Here is a 19,177-nt window from a genome sequence, read left to right as displayed (position 1 = left end):
TTCCGAGCCACTACTATGGGGGACACATAGGGGCTCCGGGACTCCGCGATAATCCCTGCATTCTTCAACTGGTGCAAGTGCTGCCGCACATCTTCCACGTCAGACGGGGCCAGCCGCCGCAACCTTTCTCTAAACGGGGTGTCATTTGTCACCCTGATAGTGTGACAAATGCTCTTGGAACAACTCACATCAAACTCGCCCTGAGAAAAGACATCCCCTAGCTTCAACATCTTCTCCACTAGCCTTCCCTTACACTCCGGCGGCACAGTAGAGTCCTCAAAATTAAAGGCCTACTCATTCAGCTGCCCCCTTTTCTCCAATAATTTTCCTCCAGTGGGCCTCACGGGGGGCGCTAGACATCACCGTCGCTGGGAACAAGTGCGCGAGGGGCATCCCGCGCTTAAATGATCTCCCTCTCCATTGTGTTCCTCACAATCACCCCTATCCAGTATGCCTGTACAACTCAGGGCCTCTGCAGTTCAGGTCTCACCAGCACCCCAGCTGGGAACCGGGACTCCCCTTCAAGGTCTTCCGGGTCGTCTACTAACAGGGCATCGCCTGCCAGTACTCCAGGGGATCTGGGGGTCCCCAACACTAGCACCAGCTCCCCTGGCCGTATCACTTTAGGCCTCGCCTGAGTACACCACACCGTTCCTCGTTTGAACTCAGGATCCAGCCTCCTGTGACCACCCACTTCTTCGAACGTCGCTCGAAACACTGGGTGTAATGAGAGGGTCTCCAGAAAGTTCTCCCCCCGCCTTCTCCTTACAGGCTCCCAGGAGCCGTCGCACCAGAGGGGAGTTAGTCCCCACCAGAAGGGCAGTGCCACCTGTTTCCACCGGATCCAGACAAGTCAACACCAACGTCTCAAGGGCTTCAGACACTTCCACATCACCCTCCGAGAATTCCAGTCTCACTGACAGGTACCCATCGTACGGGTAATCACCATTACTTACACCCCAAATCTCCAGGGCATTAAACGGGGTTACGGGCAAATGCTTTTGATATTTGTTGTAGAATGACCGGTACAGTAAGGTGACCTGCGACCCGGTATCAAGGATGCTCCTTGCAAAGATTCCCTCTATCCGTAGGGACACACTGGAGCAGGGTCCCACTAATCCATCCGGAATAAGGGCTTGGGCTTGCGGGGGTCCCATGGCAGATTTCTGGGAACATGTTCCTCCAGAGATCTCTGTCCGTTCCCTCACTGAGTCTCTCCTATGTTTCCCAACATCTCTCCCTTCTTAGTCGCCAGGGGGCTTGCCCTCCATGGGGTGTCTTTACTCTCACAATCCCTCTGGAAGTGTCCCTCTTCTCCACAGCTGTAGCACACCTCCTGCCGCTCACATTCCCACTGGAAATGCCCCTCTTTCCCACAGTTATAGCACACGCTATCTGCCACTCCCACCCCTGAAGGGGGTGCTCTCCCTGTCAAACCACTCATGCGATGGGTCCCTACCCACCTGGGCCCACTTGGGTCGCTCATTTCTCAACCCTACCACCACCTCCTGTACCGCTGAGGATCGTTCCCGGTGGCCAGAGTCCATTCTCCGGCCCAACGCGCTTTCATCCTCCCGCACCTCTCTATTCAGCTGACCGAATGATGGAGGGGGGCTCCTTTTATAGGACTGCTGGAGACTCCAAGCCACCTTGTCCTCCCCCAGGGAACCCCTAGATATCTGATTCATCCTCAACTTCACCACCTCATCCGCCTTCACTAGCCCTCAGCACCACAACCCATTAAGCATTATCTCCAGCTGAAAAGTGTATTCTGAGAGCTTTTTCCCTCTTCCCTGCCACATGTTTTGAAACTCCGCTAAAAACTCTCAGGAACCTCCCGTCAATCCAAAAGCACCCTCCAAAGCTTCCAGATACTCCACCGGGGAAGCCGAGGGCTGTTCAGCTTTCAGCCCCCAGACGACACCAGCCACCACTCCCCGCAAACTTTCCACCAATCTCTGTCTCTTCTCATCTGAGCCTGGCCACTCCGCTAACAACAGGGATGTGTTTTTGATCCATGTTTCATAATCATTCTCCCCTCCTGGGGTGTGCATGGCTCCTGAGAAAATTCTCAGCTTCGGAGGTCGGGTGGGGGTGGGGGGCCTCGTTCCTTCTCACCAGGGAGGTAATGGCGGCTGCCAACTCGGAGGTCTCACCTCTAACTGGAGGTCGGAGCCTGACCAATCCTTCCCACTCTGAGCCCTCTTCCCTCATTACCCCGAGAACTTGGTCCCTTGCAAATTCCTTCAACCCTCCACCACTAGCTACTGGCACCTCCCCTGACTTCTCCTCAAGCTCCTCCTCCAGTGTCTCCTCTTATTCATCCTCCGAGAGGGAGTGGAAGTCCCATGGCCCCACCTCCTCCAGACGCTAACCGTTGCTGGCAGTTCCAACATCATGACATCAGCACTCGTATGAACCAACACCCAGCTGGATTCCACTTCCTTACCGCACCTTCTAGCTATCAGTTCTACCTTGCCAATAGCTTTAATCAGACTCAACCCTCGCACTAGTACTTCTTCCGAAGTGTGGAAATTCACCCACTTAACAGGCTCACATGATTAACCGGTACATCCTTGAACTCACAGCAGCTTACAATCTTATCTCGATCCATCTCCGCGCTACTTAACATTTATACAGCTTACACAGAATCCAATCCCAGACGAGCCCCCACAAATGTAATGCTCAGGTCTATCGGCTCATCCGCCCGCCCAACCGTGTCTCACGTTTGTGTAGTTGCTGTGTAGTGCCACCTGATGCAAACTCACACATCAAATATCAGACAGCACACAATGTACGATTTTCAGATTACACTTTATAAATCTTACTAGAACTATGTAATTAATAGAGGTACAGTATAAAAGGGAAAGTAAAAGGCGCCAAACTTATCAGAGTTCAACTACTTTGTTTACAACCGTTGGAGCTCAATTAAGGGGGTCCTCTTTCCACCAGGCTAATCTCCTCCGACCCCCTCGACTCACCGCTCGGGACCAACCACGTTGGTCGACCACAGCGCGTCCAGCGCGTCCTTTTTCTTTGGGTCTCCTCCTGAAAAGCCCCCCAAACCACACGGTTCCCAGCCATATGAGACAGAATATCACCAACAAAAAGAATAACATGGACACTCATTGGTTCGTTCACTCTCTTATCAATAATATAACCCAAACAAGCAGAGAGAGAGAGAGAACTCCTTACATCACAGTTATTATTACAGAAAAGCCATTTTTATTCTAACGTAACAAAGAAGCCATTTTATGAGCCTTCACAGTAACATAAAAGAAGAAACCCCTTACATACACAATATCCACCAATTCTGCTTGTTCTATCCTGCTTCAGCAATTGCAAGCTGTCCAGGCCCTGAGGCAGCAAAGCAGCCCTAAACCATGATGCTCCTTCCACCATGCTACACTGTTGTTATGAGGTTATGGTGTTGGTGTAATTAATGAAGAAAATCATGTAATTACAAAGGATTCACAAACTTTTTCTTGCAACTGTGTCTATCCTGTGTTTTCCGAATAGCTTCCAGAAACTCCAGTTGTGGCTGCTCTGCCATCATCCCTGCTAGTGTCCGCTTTCAATTAACTTTGGCAGCTCCTCTCTCTTGCCTCTGAAATTCTCTTTACTCCACTATAGTACTGATACATCTGACTTCAGCTTCTCCCTCTCAAACTTCAGGGTGAATTCTGTTATTAGTATCACACACAAAATGCTGGAGGCCAGGTAGCATCTATGGAAAAGAGTACAGTTGATGTTTGAGGCTGAGACCCTTCAGAAGGACAGTTGTTTTGATTATTAGTATGATCACTGGCTTCTAGGAGCCCTTTATCTTCAGCTCCCTTGTCAAATCTGGTTCATTACACAACACACAATCCCAAATAACTGATCCCCAAGTGAGCTCAACCTCAAGCTGCTCTAAAAAGCCATCTTGTAGGCATTCTACAAATTCTCAGTCCTGGGATCCTGTACAAACCTGATTTTCCCAATTTACCTACATATTGAAATTCCCCAAGACTATCGTAACATTCCCCCTTTGACAGGCATTTACAATGTGTACTCAGATGAAGAAAGACCATTTAGGGTAGAATTGAAAGCCTCAAGTCCTTGCACCAGGTAATCAGTGCAAAGCAACACTCACAACACGCTGGAGGAACTCAGCAGGTCGGGCAGCATCTGTGGAAACGATCAGTCAACATTTCGGGCTGGAACCCTTCATCAGGACTGAAGGGGGAAGGGGCAGAGGCCCTATAAAGAAGGTGGGGGGAGGGTGGGAAGAACACAACACCTCACCAGTTATCTTTCCAGCAGTCACATCAGACATTTCTTGCCCCTTTTGTGCCTGGGGTTTCCACACTGGCCTTATCAGACACCTGAGAATCAGAGTGGAAGTAAATCATTCCTGATCCTGAATGAACTGTCTGAAAAGAAGTGTGAGTAAGCACTCATCCTGCAACCAATAATATCCCAGAGTTCAGGCTGTCCCAGCCTGAACTCTCTGCCTTTAGTAATACTTTTGTTCTTTAATCTAGAGTACAGAAACAAGCCCTTCCAGCCCAATAAGACCCACGCTGCCGTGTTACACCCATGTGACCACTTAACCTACTAACTCATACATCTTTGGAATGTAGGAGGAAATCAATGCAACCAGGCGGACCTCATAAGGTCATGGGGAGAACATACAAACTCCTTACAGACTGGGTCACTGGTGCTGTAACAGTGCTATGTTAAGTCTACACTATATATAATAACTAAGATTCGAAGGACCTGGGCTGTGTGGGTGCATAGGCAGACGAAACAGAGTCCACAGTGATCTTATTCATCAACTGAGTGCATGTAAGGGGCTGAACAGTTGACTCCTGCTTCTGTTACTTTGAGTCAAGGCTTGCTTCTACTTCACAATGTACACCTGTATGAAGACGCTGGAACAATGGTACTTCAGAAGAAATTTACAACCATCTTTTCATTATTATTCCTGATGGGTTCCTAACAGATTGGTGTACAGATTGTTAATGATTCGATCAGCATGAGATCTTTAGTACTCTTTAGAACTTTAGTAAATTATTTAGATAGTAACAGAACTTTAATCTAGTTTACTTTAAGCATGCAGTCATTGGTTGTGGTATCAACAGTTTATTGTTTAGTTAATTTGTTATAAGGAGAAAAGAGTTCTATATGGTCAGTACGAGGGGTTGGGCACCAAATTAGAAATAATGTAGATTGTTATCTGAACTGTATGAAAATTGACAGATAAATAAGATTAGAGAAAGAAATAGAAGTGGATTCCATAAACCATAGAAACATTATATCTGGATGCATCATGCCTTGGTATGGCAACTACAATAAACTGCAAAGAGTTGTGGAGACAGCTCAGCACATCACGGAAACCAGTCTCCCGTCCAAAGACTCTGCCTATACTTCTCAGTGCCTTGGTAAAGCAGCCAGCGTTATCAAGTACCCCATTCACTCCATTCTCTCTTCTCCTCTCTTCCATCGGACAGAAGACTCAAAAGACTGAAAGCACATACCACTAAGCTCTAGAACGGTTGCTATAAGACTCTTGAATGGTTTCCTCTTGCGAGACAGACACTGTACTTTGGTACATGTGACAATAATAAACCAATTCTAATTCCAATTTCAGTTCATGGGGCTCAGGCCAGCTTGCATTTAGTAGCAGATGTACCATTGTGATGGTCTGCAGCTGGATCACTCTAGCAAGCTTCCTGACTAAGTAAAGAGGATTTTAAATCAATTATAATAAAAATCTTAAATCCCATGAGCCGACCATTTGGAAATCCCAAGGAATTGGCATCTGGCCCACATTCGTCATCCACCCATCAGCACTCCGATTGCCAATCTCACTGTCCAGTACTCCCAGCTGCCAGCATTAGGCCCATATTCATTGGTCAAATGTCTTTTAAATGTTGTAATTAAATTTGTCTCAACCACCTCTGTGTGAAAAACATCCTTCTGATCCCCTTTAAGTTTTTTCCCTCTTATTTTAAACCTGTTCCCTTTGGTTCTAGACTCCCCTACCTGGGGAAATAAATTTAACTATCTACCTTATATATACTCTTCATAATTTCATAAACCTCCATAAGACCCCCCTTCAGCCCCCTTCATTCCAGTGAGAACAAACTTGTCTTATCCAATCTCTTGGGATGGAATGGCCCTCCATTCCAAGCAACATCTTGGCAAATCTCTTCTGCACTCTCTATGTTGCTACCACATGCTTCCTATCTTGGGGTGTCCAAAATGGTATATAATGCTACAAGAGCATTTAACCAATACTTTATATAGCCGCAACACAAAGTCCAAAGCCCTGTACTCATTGGTATGCCAGTACTTGATCTTGCAATTTGCGAGACTTCACACTTGTCCAGATTAAGTCAGCGCTACTCCATTGAACTCCCTAGAGCATCTATGTCCCTCTGTATCTTCTGACAACTTCACTATCTATGGCTCACCAATTTTTGTCTTGTCTGTAAATATACTAATCACACCACCTACATTTTCATCCAAGTTATCGGTATACATATTACCCAGGGGACTGTCTCCCTTTTTTGTCTTGTCTCCCTTTCTCTTCACCATTTACACCTCGGACTTCAACTACTGCACAGAGTCTTGTCATCTTCAGAAGTTTTCTGATGACTCTGCCATAGCCGGATGCATCAGCAAGGGAGATGAGGCTGAGTACAGGGCTACAGTAGGAAACTTTGTCACATGGTGTGAGCAGAATTATCTGCAGCTTAATGTGAAAAAGACTAAGGAGCTGATGGTAGACCTGAGGAGAGCTAAGGTACCGGTCACCACTGTTTCCATCCAGGGGGTCAGTGTGGACATGGTGGAGGATTACAAATACCTGGCGATACGAATTGACAATAAACTGGTCTGGTCAAAGAACACTGAGGTTGTCTACAAGAAGGGTCAGAGCCGTCTCTATTTCGTGAGGAGACTGAGGTCCTTTAACATCTGTCGGACGATGCTGAGGATGTTCTATGAGTCTGTGGTGGCCAGTGCTATCATGTTTGCTGTTGTGTGCTGGGGCAGCAGGCTGATGGTAGCAGACGCCAACAGAATCAACAAACTCATTCGTAAGGCCAGTGATGTTATGGGGATGGAACTGGACTCTCTGACGGTGGTGTCTGAAAAGAGGATGCTGTCCAAGTTGCATGCCATCTTGGACAATGTCTCCCATCCACTATATAATATATTGATTGGGCACAGGAGTACATTCACCAGAGACTCATTCCACAGAGATGCAACACAAGAGCATCATAGGAAGTCATTCCTGCCTGTGGCCATCAAACTTTACAACTCCTCCCTTGGAGGGTCAGACACCCTGAGCCAATAGGCTGGACCTGGACTTATTTCCTGGCATAATCTGCATATTACTATTTAACTATTTATGGTTTTATTATTACTATTTAATTATTTATGGTGCAACTGTAATGAAAACCAATTTCCCCCAGGATCAATAAAGTATGACTATGACTATGACTAAACAGCAAAGGCCCAGCACCGACCCCTGTGTACATCACTGCTTACAGACTTCTAGTAGGAAAAATATCCATCCACCACTACTTTTTGCCCATGCCAATGTGGGATCCAGTTTGATTTGCTTTTATCAGAGAGTTGGGGGATGTGGTGATGAGAGATTACCACGGTGTTTGGACAACACTCACAACACGCTGGAGGAACTGAGCAGGTCGGGCAGCATCCGTGGAAAAGATAGGTCGACGTTTCGGGCCGGAACCCTCTGCAGATTATTTTGTGTTTGTGACTACTGTGTTTGGAATTGGAGTAACATATGACCCATGTCTGCTCCTAGCTTATCTGGTCGCAAGCATGCAGTCTGTTTTGATGGAATCGTTACCTGAGCATTCCCCTGTAGAGGTACCCTGCCTCAACAAGCCGTCTGGCTGAGTTCATTGCCTGTGAGGAGCGATCGGTGGGTCTGCTGATGTTCTAGTGATGCCTTTGCCAAGCTGCTGCATAGCTGAGATTATTGTTCAGGTTCCTTGTATCCACTGCTTTATCTTCCACTGAGCTGAGTTACTCACTGGCAGAGTCCCATATACTTTATAGTTTATTGTCGCCAAACAATTGATACTAGAACGTACAATCATCAGAGCGATATTTGATCCTGCGCTTCCTGCTCCCTGGATTACAAATATTAAATATTAAAAATAGTAAAAATTAGTAAATATAAAAATTTAAATTATAAATCATGAATAGAAAATAGAAAAATGGAAAGTAAGGTAGTGCAAAAAAAACCGAGAGGCAGGTCCGGATATTTGGAGGGTACGGCCCAGATCCGGGTCAGGATCCGTTCAGCAGTCTTATCACAGTTGGAAAGAAGCTGTTCTCAAATCTAGCCGTACGAGTCTTCAAGCTCCTGAGCCTTCTCCCAGAGGGAAGAGGGACGAAAAGTGTGTTGGCGGGGTGGGTCGTGTCCTTGATTATCCTGGCAGCACTGCTCCGATGGCGTGCGGTGTAAAGTGAGTCCAAGGATGGAAGATTGGTTTGTGTGATGGGCTGCGCCATGTTCATGATCTTCTGCAGCTTCTTTTGGTCTTGGACACGACAACTTCCATACCAGGTTGTGATGCACCCTGGAAGAATGCTTTCTACGGTGCATCTATAAAAATTAGTGAGGGTTTTAGGGGACAGGCCAAATTTCTTTAGTTTTCTCAGGAAGTAAAGGCGCTTCTTGGCAGTGGACTCTGCTTGGTTGGACCAAGTCAGGTCATTTGTGATATTGACCCTGAGAAACTTAAAGCTTTTGACCTGTTCCACTTGCGCACCACCGATGTAAATTGGGTCCTGTGGTCCGCTACTCCTTCTGAAGTCAACAACCAATTCCTTCGTCTTGCTGACGTTGAGGGATAGGTTATTGTCTTCGCACCATGCCATCAGGTTCTTAATTTCCTCTCTGTACTCAAACTCATCGTTACCCGAGATACGGCCTTCAATTGCTGTGTCATCAGCAAACTTATATATTGAGTTTGATGTAAACTTGGCTACACAATCATGGGTGTACAGTGAGTACAGCAGGGGGCTGAATACACAGCCTTGTGGGGAACCGGTGCTCAGAGTGATTGTAGAGGAGAGCTTGTCCCCTATTTTTACTGTGAGGAAGTTGAGATCCAGCTGCAGATCTGAGTGCTAAGGTCCAGGTTCCGGAGCTTAGGAATCAGTTTATTTGGAATGATGGTTTTAAAGGCAGAGCTGTAGTCAATAAAAAGGAGCTTTACGTATGCGTCTTTATTCTCCAGGTGTTCTAAGGAGGAATGTAGGGCCAGAGAGATGGCACCTGTTGCTCCAGTAGGCGAATTGCAAAGCGTCGAGGTTGACCGGTAGGCTGTGGTTGATGTGTGCCATAACCAATCACTCGAAGCACTTCATAGCAATTGATGTCAGAGCCACAGGTCGATAGTCACTCAGGCATGCCACTTTACTCTTCTTTGGCACTGGGATTATCGTTGCCTTCTTAAAACACGAGGGGATCTTAGACTAAAGCAAGGAGCAGCTGAAGATGTCAGCAAACACTCCAGCTAGCTCACTTGCACAGGCCCGGAGAACCCGTCCTGGGACGCCATCTGGGCCCGTCGCCTTCCTTGGAATTATCTTCAGGAAGGCCCTTCTAATGTCCTCCTCAGTGACAATGAATCTCGATGCCACCAGGTCCGGTTCATCCGGAGGGAGCAGGACGCTCCTCTTCTGTTCGAATCTTGCGTAGAATACGTTAAGTTCATCAGGAAGAGAAGCGCCACAGTTATTGATATTTCCAGCCTTTTCTTTGCGCCCAGTGATCTCATTTAGACCCTGCCACAGTCTACTGGCATCCCTCTGGTTAGCCTGGGCTTCCAACTTGGCTCAATATTCACTCTTGGCGCCCTTAATGGCTTTCCGGAGTTCACACCTGGATTCCGTGTAGCGACTGGTATCCCCGGACCTAAAAGCCGCAGCTCTAGCCTTCAAAAGGAACTTGACCTCATAATTCATTCAAGGTTTCTGGTTAGGGAATACCCGGATCGTCTTGCGAGACACGAAGTCCTCCGTGCATTTCCAAATAAAGTCCGTGACAAATGAGGCGTACTCATCAAGGTTAGCTGCCGAGTCCTTGAATACTAACCAGTCCACCGATTCAAAACAGTCACGGAGGACCTCATCCATTTCCTCCGTCCAACACGACACTACTTTTGACACCGTGACCTCCCGCTTCAGTTTCTGTTTGTAAGCCAGGAGGAGGAGTACGGCCTGATGGTCCGATTTTCCGAAGTGAGGTCGTGGGACGGAACGGTAGGCATCCTTAACTGCTGTGTAGCAGTGGTCAAGTATATTCAGGCCTCTAGCGGGGTAGGAGACATATTGGTATAACTTTGGCAGCGCCTTTCTGAGGTTAGCCTGGTTAAAGTCCCCAGCTGTAATGATCAAAGCCTCCGGATACCTGGTCTCAAATTCACTGCTGTTGGCAAACAGTATGTTCAGAACACACTCCACGTCCGCCTGGAGGGGAATGTAGACCGCTGTCAGTATGACCGAGGTGAATTCTTGTGGCAGATAGTAGGGACGACACTTCACCGACAGGTGTTCCAGGTCCGGGCTGCAGGAGCTTGTCAGTGCCACTGTGTCCAAGCTCCACCCAGTGTTGATCAGTAGGCAGACACCACCTCCCCTCGTCTTGCCTGAAGACGCCATGCAGTCCATCCGATGGATCGAAAATTCCTCTGGTCGGATGGCACAGTCGGGGGTGGCAGGGGAGAGCCAGGTCTCAGTGAAACAGAATATCAAAGGAAAGGAGCGGGTCCAGAGGAGGTTCATGAGGATAATCCCAAGAATGAAAGGCTTAGCATATGAAAAGCTATTGGTGTCTCTGAGCCTGTACTCCATGACTGTCTTCCAGATGCTGAAAGGTCTGCATAGGGTAGGTACAGAGAGGATGTTTACATTAATAGGAGAGCCTAGGATTCACTTCAGCCTCAAAAGAAAATGACATCCCTTTAAAACAGATATGAAGAGGAATTTCTTCAGCTAGAAGATAGTGAATCTGTGGAATTCATTGCCACAGAGGGCTGCGGAGGCTAAGTCACTGAGCCTCTTTAAGGTAGAGGTTGCACATTGCACATTGGATATTTGTTTGTTTTTTATTGATTCAATTGTGTGTCTTTGTTTTATGGGTGCCTGCAAGAAGATGACTTTCAAGGCTGTAGATGGTATAACAAATTTACATTAAACTTTGAACTTTGATAGGTTTTTTTGTTGGTAACGGAGTTAATGGTTATGAGGAAAAGGCTGGAGAGTGGGGTTGAAAAACCATCAGCCATTATTGAATGATGGAGTGGACCCAGCCCGAGTGCCCCTTTTATTCCACCTATATCTTAGAGTCCATTGCTCATTATTCAAATTGATCTTTCTTAAAGTACAATGATGATGCTGATGACCATACAACAACTTCAAAGTTAGCAGGAAACATATTGGAGGCAGAGAGAACCGTGGAGAGAAATTTAAAAAGAAACAAGGTTAGGCAGTGAGGGAAAGGAAGGCAAATAAGATTTATTGCTGAGAAATACAGTGACATATTTGAAAAGAGGAGGATGAGAAGAGGCAGCAAACATTAGAGGGCACAGTTTCAGTGAGATATCAGATTATGTACAGTGGTATGCAAAAGTTTGGGCAACCCGGTCAAAATTTCTTTTACTGTGAATAGCTTAGCGAGTAAAAGATGAACTGATTTCCAAAAGGCATAAAGTTAAAGATGATACATTTCTTTAATATTCTAAGTGAGAGAATTTTTTTTATTTCTATCTTCTACAGTTTCAAAATAACAAAAAAGGAAAGGGGCCCAAAGCAAAAGTTTGGGTACCCTGCATGGCAGTAATTAATAACATCCCCTTTGGCAAGTATCACAGCTTGTAAACACTTTTTGTAGCCAGCTAGGAGTCTTTCAATTCTTATTTGGGGAATTTTCGCCCATTCTTCCTTGCAAAAGGCTTCTAGTTCTGTGAGATTCTTGGGCCGACTTGCATGCACTGCTCTTTTGAGGTCTATCCACAGATTTTCGATGATTTTGCGGCCAAAAAGTTCTATTCAAAACGTTCAAAGGAACATCTAAACAAGCCTGATGCAGTTTGGAAACCAGTCCTGTGGACTGCCGAAGTTAAAGTAGAACTTTCTGGCCGCAATGAGCAAAGATATGTTTGGAGAAAAAAGGGTGCAGAATTTCATGAAAAGAACCCCTCTCCAACTGTTAACCACGGGGGTGGATCCATCATGCTTTGGGCTTGTGTTGCAGCCAGTGGCATGGCGAACATTTACTGGTAGAGGGAAGAATGAATTCAATTAAATACCAGCAAATTCTGGAAGCAAACATCACACCATCTGTATAAAAGCTGAAAATGAAAAGAGGATTGCTTCTACAACAGGATAATGAACCTAAACACACCTCAAAATCCACAATGGACTAACTCAAGAGGCGCAAGCTGAAGGTTTTGCCATGGCGCTCTGTCTCCTGACCTAAACATCATTGAGAATCTGTGAATAGACTTCAAAAGAGCAGTGCATGAAAGATGGCTCAAGAATCTCACAGAACTAGAAGCCTTTTGCAAGGAAGAATGGGCGAAAATCCCCCAAACAAGAATTGAAAGACTCTTAGCTCGCTACAGAAAGCGTTTTCAAGCTGTGATACTTGCCAAAGGCAGTGTTACTAAGTACTGCCATGCAGTGTATCCAAACTTTTGCTTTGGGCCCTTTTCCTTTTTTGTTATTTTGAAACTGTAAAAGATAGAAATAAAAAAGTTTTCTTACTTAAAATATTAAAGAAATATGTCATCTTTAACTTTATGCCTTTTGGAAATCAGTTCATCTTTTACTCGCTTAGCTATTCACAGTAACAGAAATTTTGACCGGGGTGCCCAAACTTTTGAATGCCACTGTACATGTGCTTTGTCATTGAAGGAGACAGAGCAGGTGAGAAAGTGGTTTAAAGAAAGCAGCCAGGAACATGGGCTTCATAAATAGAGGCAGGTAGTACAAGTACAAGGAAGATGGGATAAATCTTTATAAAATACTCTCTGCCACACTGGAGTATTGTGTCAGAGCTGGGCACCACTGTTTAGGTAGGATTGCAGGTGGTGACCTTCAAGAAAGTGTGCAACTGCTTCTTGAATGATTTTACTCAGCATGCACTTGCTAAAGGAATATAAAATGAACAAAATTTAAACAATCTGCAAGGAAATGTCTTTTTTCACAAACATGATTAACCCCAGGATGCTCTTTAAGCTCTCCTGGCTGCCTGTGGAATGTCAGGAGGGCAGGAGCTTCTATTGTTGCTGATAAACTCTTATCTAACAAAGTGACCTTTCTGTGAAAGTTAACAGCAGGAGAATAGTTGGGTTAGGTTGCAAATCAACCGGGTATGGAAGAACAGTCACATGGCAGATTTTTTTTACAGAATCAGAGTTAGAGCTAATTGCATGCGATTGAAGAATGCATTTAGACTGAAGAATTGAAAGCTTAGTAAAATTGTTAGGAGAGTGCAGGGTACATATAGAACATACATAGAACATACATAGAAAATAGGTGCAGGAGTAGGGCATTCGGCCCTTCGAGCCTGCACCACCATTTGACCCTTCGAGCCTGCACCGCCATTTATTATGATCATGGCTGATCATCCAACTCAGAACCCCGTCCCAGTCTTCCCTCCATACCCCCTGACCCCCGTAGCCACAAGGGCCATATCTAACTCCCTCTTAAATATAGCCAATGAACTGGCCTCAACTGTTTCCTGTGGCAGAGAATTCCACAGATTCACCACTCTCTGTGTGAAGAAGTTTTTCCTAATCTCGGTCCTAAAAGGCTTCCCCTCTATCCTCAAACTGTGGCCCCTCGTTCTGGACTTCCCCAACATTGGGAACAATCTTCCTGCATCTAGCCTGTCCAATCCCTTTAGGATCTTATACGTTTCAATCAGATCCCCCCTCAATCTTCTAAATTCCAACGAGTACAAGCCCAGTTCATCCAGTCTTTCTTCATATGAAAGTCCTGCCATCCCAGGAATCAATCTGGTGAACCTTCTTTGTACTCCCTCTATGGCAAAGATGTCTTTCCTCAGATTAGGGGACCAAAACTGCACACAATACTCCAGGTGTGGTCTCACCAAGGCCTTGTACAACTGCAGTAGTACCTCCCTGCTCCTGTACTCGAATCCTCTCGCTATAAATGCCAGCATACCATTCGCCTTTTTCACCGCCTGCTGTACCTGCATGCCCACTTTCAATGACTGGTGTATAATGACACCCAGGTCTCGTTGCACCTCCCCTTTTCCTAATCGGCCACCATTCAGATAATAATCTGTTTTCCTATTTTTGCCACCAAAGTGGATAACTTCACATTTATCCACATTATATCTGTGATCTGTAATATTTGTCAGGATAATCCTATATATAATTGAAGTTTATTGATTAAGGATATTTTTTAATGTTTGGCTTCATTCAGGTAGTAATGTTATTTAGTTTAAATAAACATTTATAAAGTGGTTCTGATTTTTGAACCTTAGCTCACTTTACCCTAGTAAGACACAGGTATTACATATCAGGGAGGACTACCTAAGTATATTGAAATACTTCAAGGGATAATGGGCACATGTATAGACTAGAGAGGTTACAAGGGAGTAGGTGGTGAGTGTTTAGAGCAAGCGACCCAGGGAGCTGTGAAGGTAGATTCAATTGTGGATTTCAAAAGGGAGCCGAGTGGTTTTCTGAAAAGAAAGAATTGGCAATGTTCAGCACAGGGGAGAGAGGGGTGTAGGAGTAAGCAGTTGGGTCCTTCCTACATTAACCTAAGGCAGAGTGAAAACCCAAAATGCTCTTCTTTCTTGCTGGAATAATTCTGTGACTGAAACGTCACCCACTCCAAATGTGTTGGATAATCTGAATCCTTCTGATCAATAGACTTATTCTTTGGCAACTTATTTAGATCTATATCCATTTGTGCCTGTTTTTAATATGTAAAACATGCAGAGAACTGATTTAACTTGAAGTAGATTGTCCGAGGGATAATCTATGTGCACATTTCAGCTACTAAATGTTTCCTTCCTGACTGATGTAAATTGTGACATGTTTGAACTTTGCTGAGCAGCCATAAGAATAATCAGGGGACATGTGACAGGACCATTAATGAGATGTTAATTAAAGGGATTACTCTTCTGATATTAATCTCATGCATACAGTATCTACTAACATTACTTTTCAATTTCAACATTGCTTGAAGCTGACTAGATCCTTTTTGTACTATTCATATCAGTGTTGGCATCTCTGTCTTACTGATCACCACAGTGGTGAGGGACCATTCAGAACTCAGATCCAATCAGGACAGATGATCTCTTCTCTATATTCTCTCACCTTCACTGAAGCCATTATACATGGAGATACTTACTGAAAGGTTTGAGTTGTCCTTACCAAGAGAAAATGTAGCGGACAGGAGCTTCGCATGCAGCTCCTGTCAGAAAGCAGCTGGTAGAGATTAAGTGCAGGTTTCTTGGGAAAAACAACAGGAGCACTGGTTCTTATATAACTAGCATGCTGGAAGGTATCAGCAGGTCAGAGAAATAAGGAGAGAAATAAACAATTGAAATTTTGGGGCAAGAGTCTTCCTCCTGATGAAGTTCTGATGAAGGATCTCAGCCCAAAATGTGTTTTATTTCCCTCCACAGATGCTGCCTGACCTACTGAGTTCCTTCAGTATTTTGAGTGTGGTGTTCAAGATTTACAACATCTGGAGAATCTCTTATGTCACTGGTTATCATATATCTTTGTCCAATTTCACAACTGTTTTTAGGGAATCCACTTGTTCATCCAAAGTACGTGTATGTCAAAAAAAAAAATAGAAACTATTTCCTTGCCATTTAATTCCTAGATCCACAGCCTGAACAAGGGTGTAAATAATGGAATGCTGCTTTAACTGGAATGCATCATCATTGTCACTGTGTGCAAATGTGCTTATGAGTGTAAGGATGTTCCATGAGTGCTGGTATCGTTTATTCTCCAGTGGGATTGATCGATTGTTCATTTTTCTTTGCAGCACCATCTCCAATTTCATTTATACAGCAAGTGAGCCGAACAGTGGATAGCATTACGCTATCCTGGGCTGATCCTGACCAGCCCAATGGAGTCATCCTGGACTATGAGCTCCAATATTATGAGAAGGTATGTAATCTCGGAGTTACAGAGGAATTTGAAGTAAACAATCTTCAATCTTGAAAGAGGGAGGGAAATCAGGGAGGTGAAAAAATAAAAAGTGGTTTACAGTGGAGGGTGAACTGTTTGGTATTGAGGGCTTCATGTTATGGAGTCAGTGGATAAGGCCCTGAAGCGATTTGGCAGAGACACAGCAGAGAACGGGAGCATAAGTTTCCACAACTGGTCCATCGATGCAGTGATAGTTATCAGTGCTATCTGCCTACCAAAGAGTGCCACCTCTAAATAAGTATACATGAGCTGGTAACGATAAAAACATGTCCTGGTACAGCTCCTTTAGTTCACGTACGGACCGTGACTGCTCTGTTGTTTGACTGTGAATGAAGAGTGAAGGCTACACCTGTAGGCCGTGGCCCATGCTGCTTGTGGACACCATGGGACCTGTGAAAAATGATGGGCAGTTAATGACTATGTTAGGGTGAATGGTAATAGAGTGTGAGGGTCAGTTCCCAAAGGGCTGGACATGCGTGGGAATTGGACTCAAAGCCTTCACATGATAGCTCTGCACAAAACGCATACATGTGGTTTTCATTAATCTACTTTCTGGGCTATTGGTTTTAATACAGAGCAACTTATGGTTGAATGTTGTAAATTACCATTTATAGAGAATTTACAGCATGGGGCAGACCAGTCTGTAACCTCACCTTCACTCCACACAATCTTCTCATATTCTTCTCCCTCAGATTCCAGCTTCATGTCCTTCAGTTCCATTCTTCTTCCTGTGTTTTACAATATTTCACAAAATTACATTTATGAAATTCCCTGAACTGTTAGAATTCCACATTCTCACCACAGTCTGGGTAAAGATGTTTCTCTGATACTGTTAATAGTAACCATTGCTTCCTAGTGCTTCATCCCACAAATGGAAGTACCATTTTATGACAGTATACATCAAGAGTTTTTTTGTGGTGTATGTTAGAGCTCTCATCAACTAGAATTAATGTATCTGAATGAGAATTGGTTATGGGAAAATGATATCAAAGCTTTTAAAAATATTGTTTTAGGATGTTCTGTACTTAATATTCATTCAGACATATCACTGAACATCTCAGTCTTTGCTGTTTGGCCATTCAAAGTTTTCCCTTCCTCCCACCTTCCCTCTTATCAGACATCCCATTCCCCCATCTCAATGGTGCAGGAATAAAGAAAACATGCACCTAACCATGACAACTGTAGGTCAGTGAGTTCTATCTTGTGTCACTGTGAAACTGCTGTAAAATGCATTCATCAAAGAGGGGGTGGTGAGACACGGGAATGAAGATGTCAGTGTAAAGAGAGAGAGAGAGGAATAGGAATCAGGGCAGGGGTGACAAGCCCATAGAACATGTGCCAAAGATGGCAGACACCAGTTTTGTTGGCACGTGAAAAACAGTGCTGTCCCTCGATTCTTTAAACCCCAACCTAATAAAAAGATACATAATGATTACCTTACTGCCAAATGAAAGAGCAAATAATTTTCACAAACAAGCGAAAATCTGCAGATAGTGGAAAAACAAGCAACACACACAAAATGCTGGAGGAACTTGGGCCAAGACCCTTCTGAAGGGTCTTGGCCCGAAACATCGACCATACTCTTTCCTATAGATGCTGCCTGGCCTGCTGAGTTCCTCCAGCATTTTGTGTGTGTAGCAAATAATTTTCAGAGGAGATGTCTCATGCCTGCTTGGCATCAGCTATTCATTTGCAAGAACACGTGATGCTGGATGATACGTTAAGAAATCTTCACAGACCTGGTGTGCAGATCAGTATTTGGATAGTAAATAGTTACAATAACAAGACTGTTTAGAAGTTGTGTTCATTTCAATTGATTTTAAAAATGAATTTTAATAATTTTCACAGGATTTCAAAAATGCTTCATTTATTTCAACCTGTCTGTTATACTTTTCAACAATGAATGCACATAAATAAGCTTTTCCTCAAAAATCCATACTTATTGTTACAAATGTATTAATCAGTGATAATCTCTGCTCAGAATTACCATGACACATGAGAACATTTTTTAGAAAATTACCATCAATTTAGGGACAAAAGATTTGCCACCTCTGATTAGGGAAAGCTGCTGGAACGATAGAGTGAGACTTTGATCTGTTCTGCTTGTGTTGCTCAACACCTCCCTCTAGTGGTTGGATAATGACACATAAATAAAGTAGACATAGACATAGAATAGTACAGCACATTACAGGCCCTTCGGCCCACAATGTTGTGCCGACCCTCAAACCCTGCCTCCCATATAACCCCCCCACCTTAAATTCCTCCATATACCTGTCTAGTAGTCTCTTAAACTTCACTAGTGTATCTGCCTCCACCACTGACTCAGGCAGTGCATTCCACACACCAACCACTCTCTGAGTAAAAAACCTTCCTCTAATATCCCCCTTGAACTTCCCACCCCTTACCTTAAAGCCATGTCCTCTTGTATTGAGCAGTGATGCCCTGGGGAGGAGGAGCTGGCTATCCACTCTATCTATTCCTCTTAATATCTTCTACACCTCTATCATGTCTCCTCTCATCCTCCTTCTCTCCAAAGAGTAAAGCCCTAGCTCCCTTAATCTCTGATCATAATGCATACTCTCTAAACCAGGCAGCATCCTGGTAAATCTCCTCTGTACCCTTTCCAATGCTTCCACATCCTTCCTATAGTGAGGCGACCAGAACTGGGCACAGTACTGCAAGTGTGGCCTAACCAGAGTTTTATAGAGCTGCATCATTACATCGCGACTCCTAAATTCTATCCCTCGACTTATGAAAGCTAACACCCCATAAACTTTCTTAACTACCCTCTCTACCTGTGAGACAACTTTCAACAACATGTACCCCCAGATCCTTCTGCTCCTCCACACTACCAAGTATCCTGCCATTTACTTTGTACTCTGCCTTGGAGTTTGTCCTTCCAAAGTGTACCACTTCACACTTCTCCGGGTTGA

General features: G+C 44.5%; 1 protein-coding gene across 8 annotated transcripts in view; it reads left to right on the top strand.

The window, feature by feature from the left end:
* Positions 1 to 19,177, top strand: part of LOC140188781 (ephrin type-B receptor 2) — a 490,120-nt gene that overhangs the window by 340,636 nt on the left and 130,307 nt on the right. For all 8 annotated transcript variants that reach the window (XR_011883390.1, XR_011883388.1, XR_011883389.1 and 5 more), the window contains one exon: positions 16,078 to 16,202. Coding sequence is in view for 5 of the 8 variants with exons in the window: in XM_072245411.1 (XP_072101512.1) it covers positions 16,078 to 16,202 (125 nt within the window). In the remaining 3 variants the exon portion in view is untranslated. The remainder of the gene's footprint in view (positions 1 to 16,077; positions 16,203 to 19,177) is intronic.

The sequence above is a fragment of the Mobula birostris genome, chromosome 27 (genome assembly GCF_030028105.1).
Source record: "Mobula birostris isolate sMobBir1 chromosome 27, sMobBir1.hap1, whole genome shotgun sequence".
Lineage (NCBI taxonomy): Eukaryota > Metazoa > Chordata > Chondrichthyes > Myliobatiformes > Myliobatidae > Mobula > Mobula birostris.
This window is presented reverse-complemented; position numbering and strand designations above follow the sequence as displayed.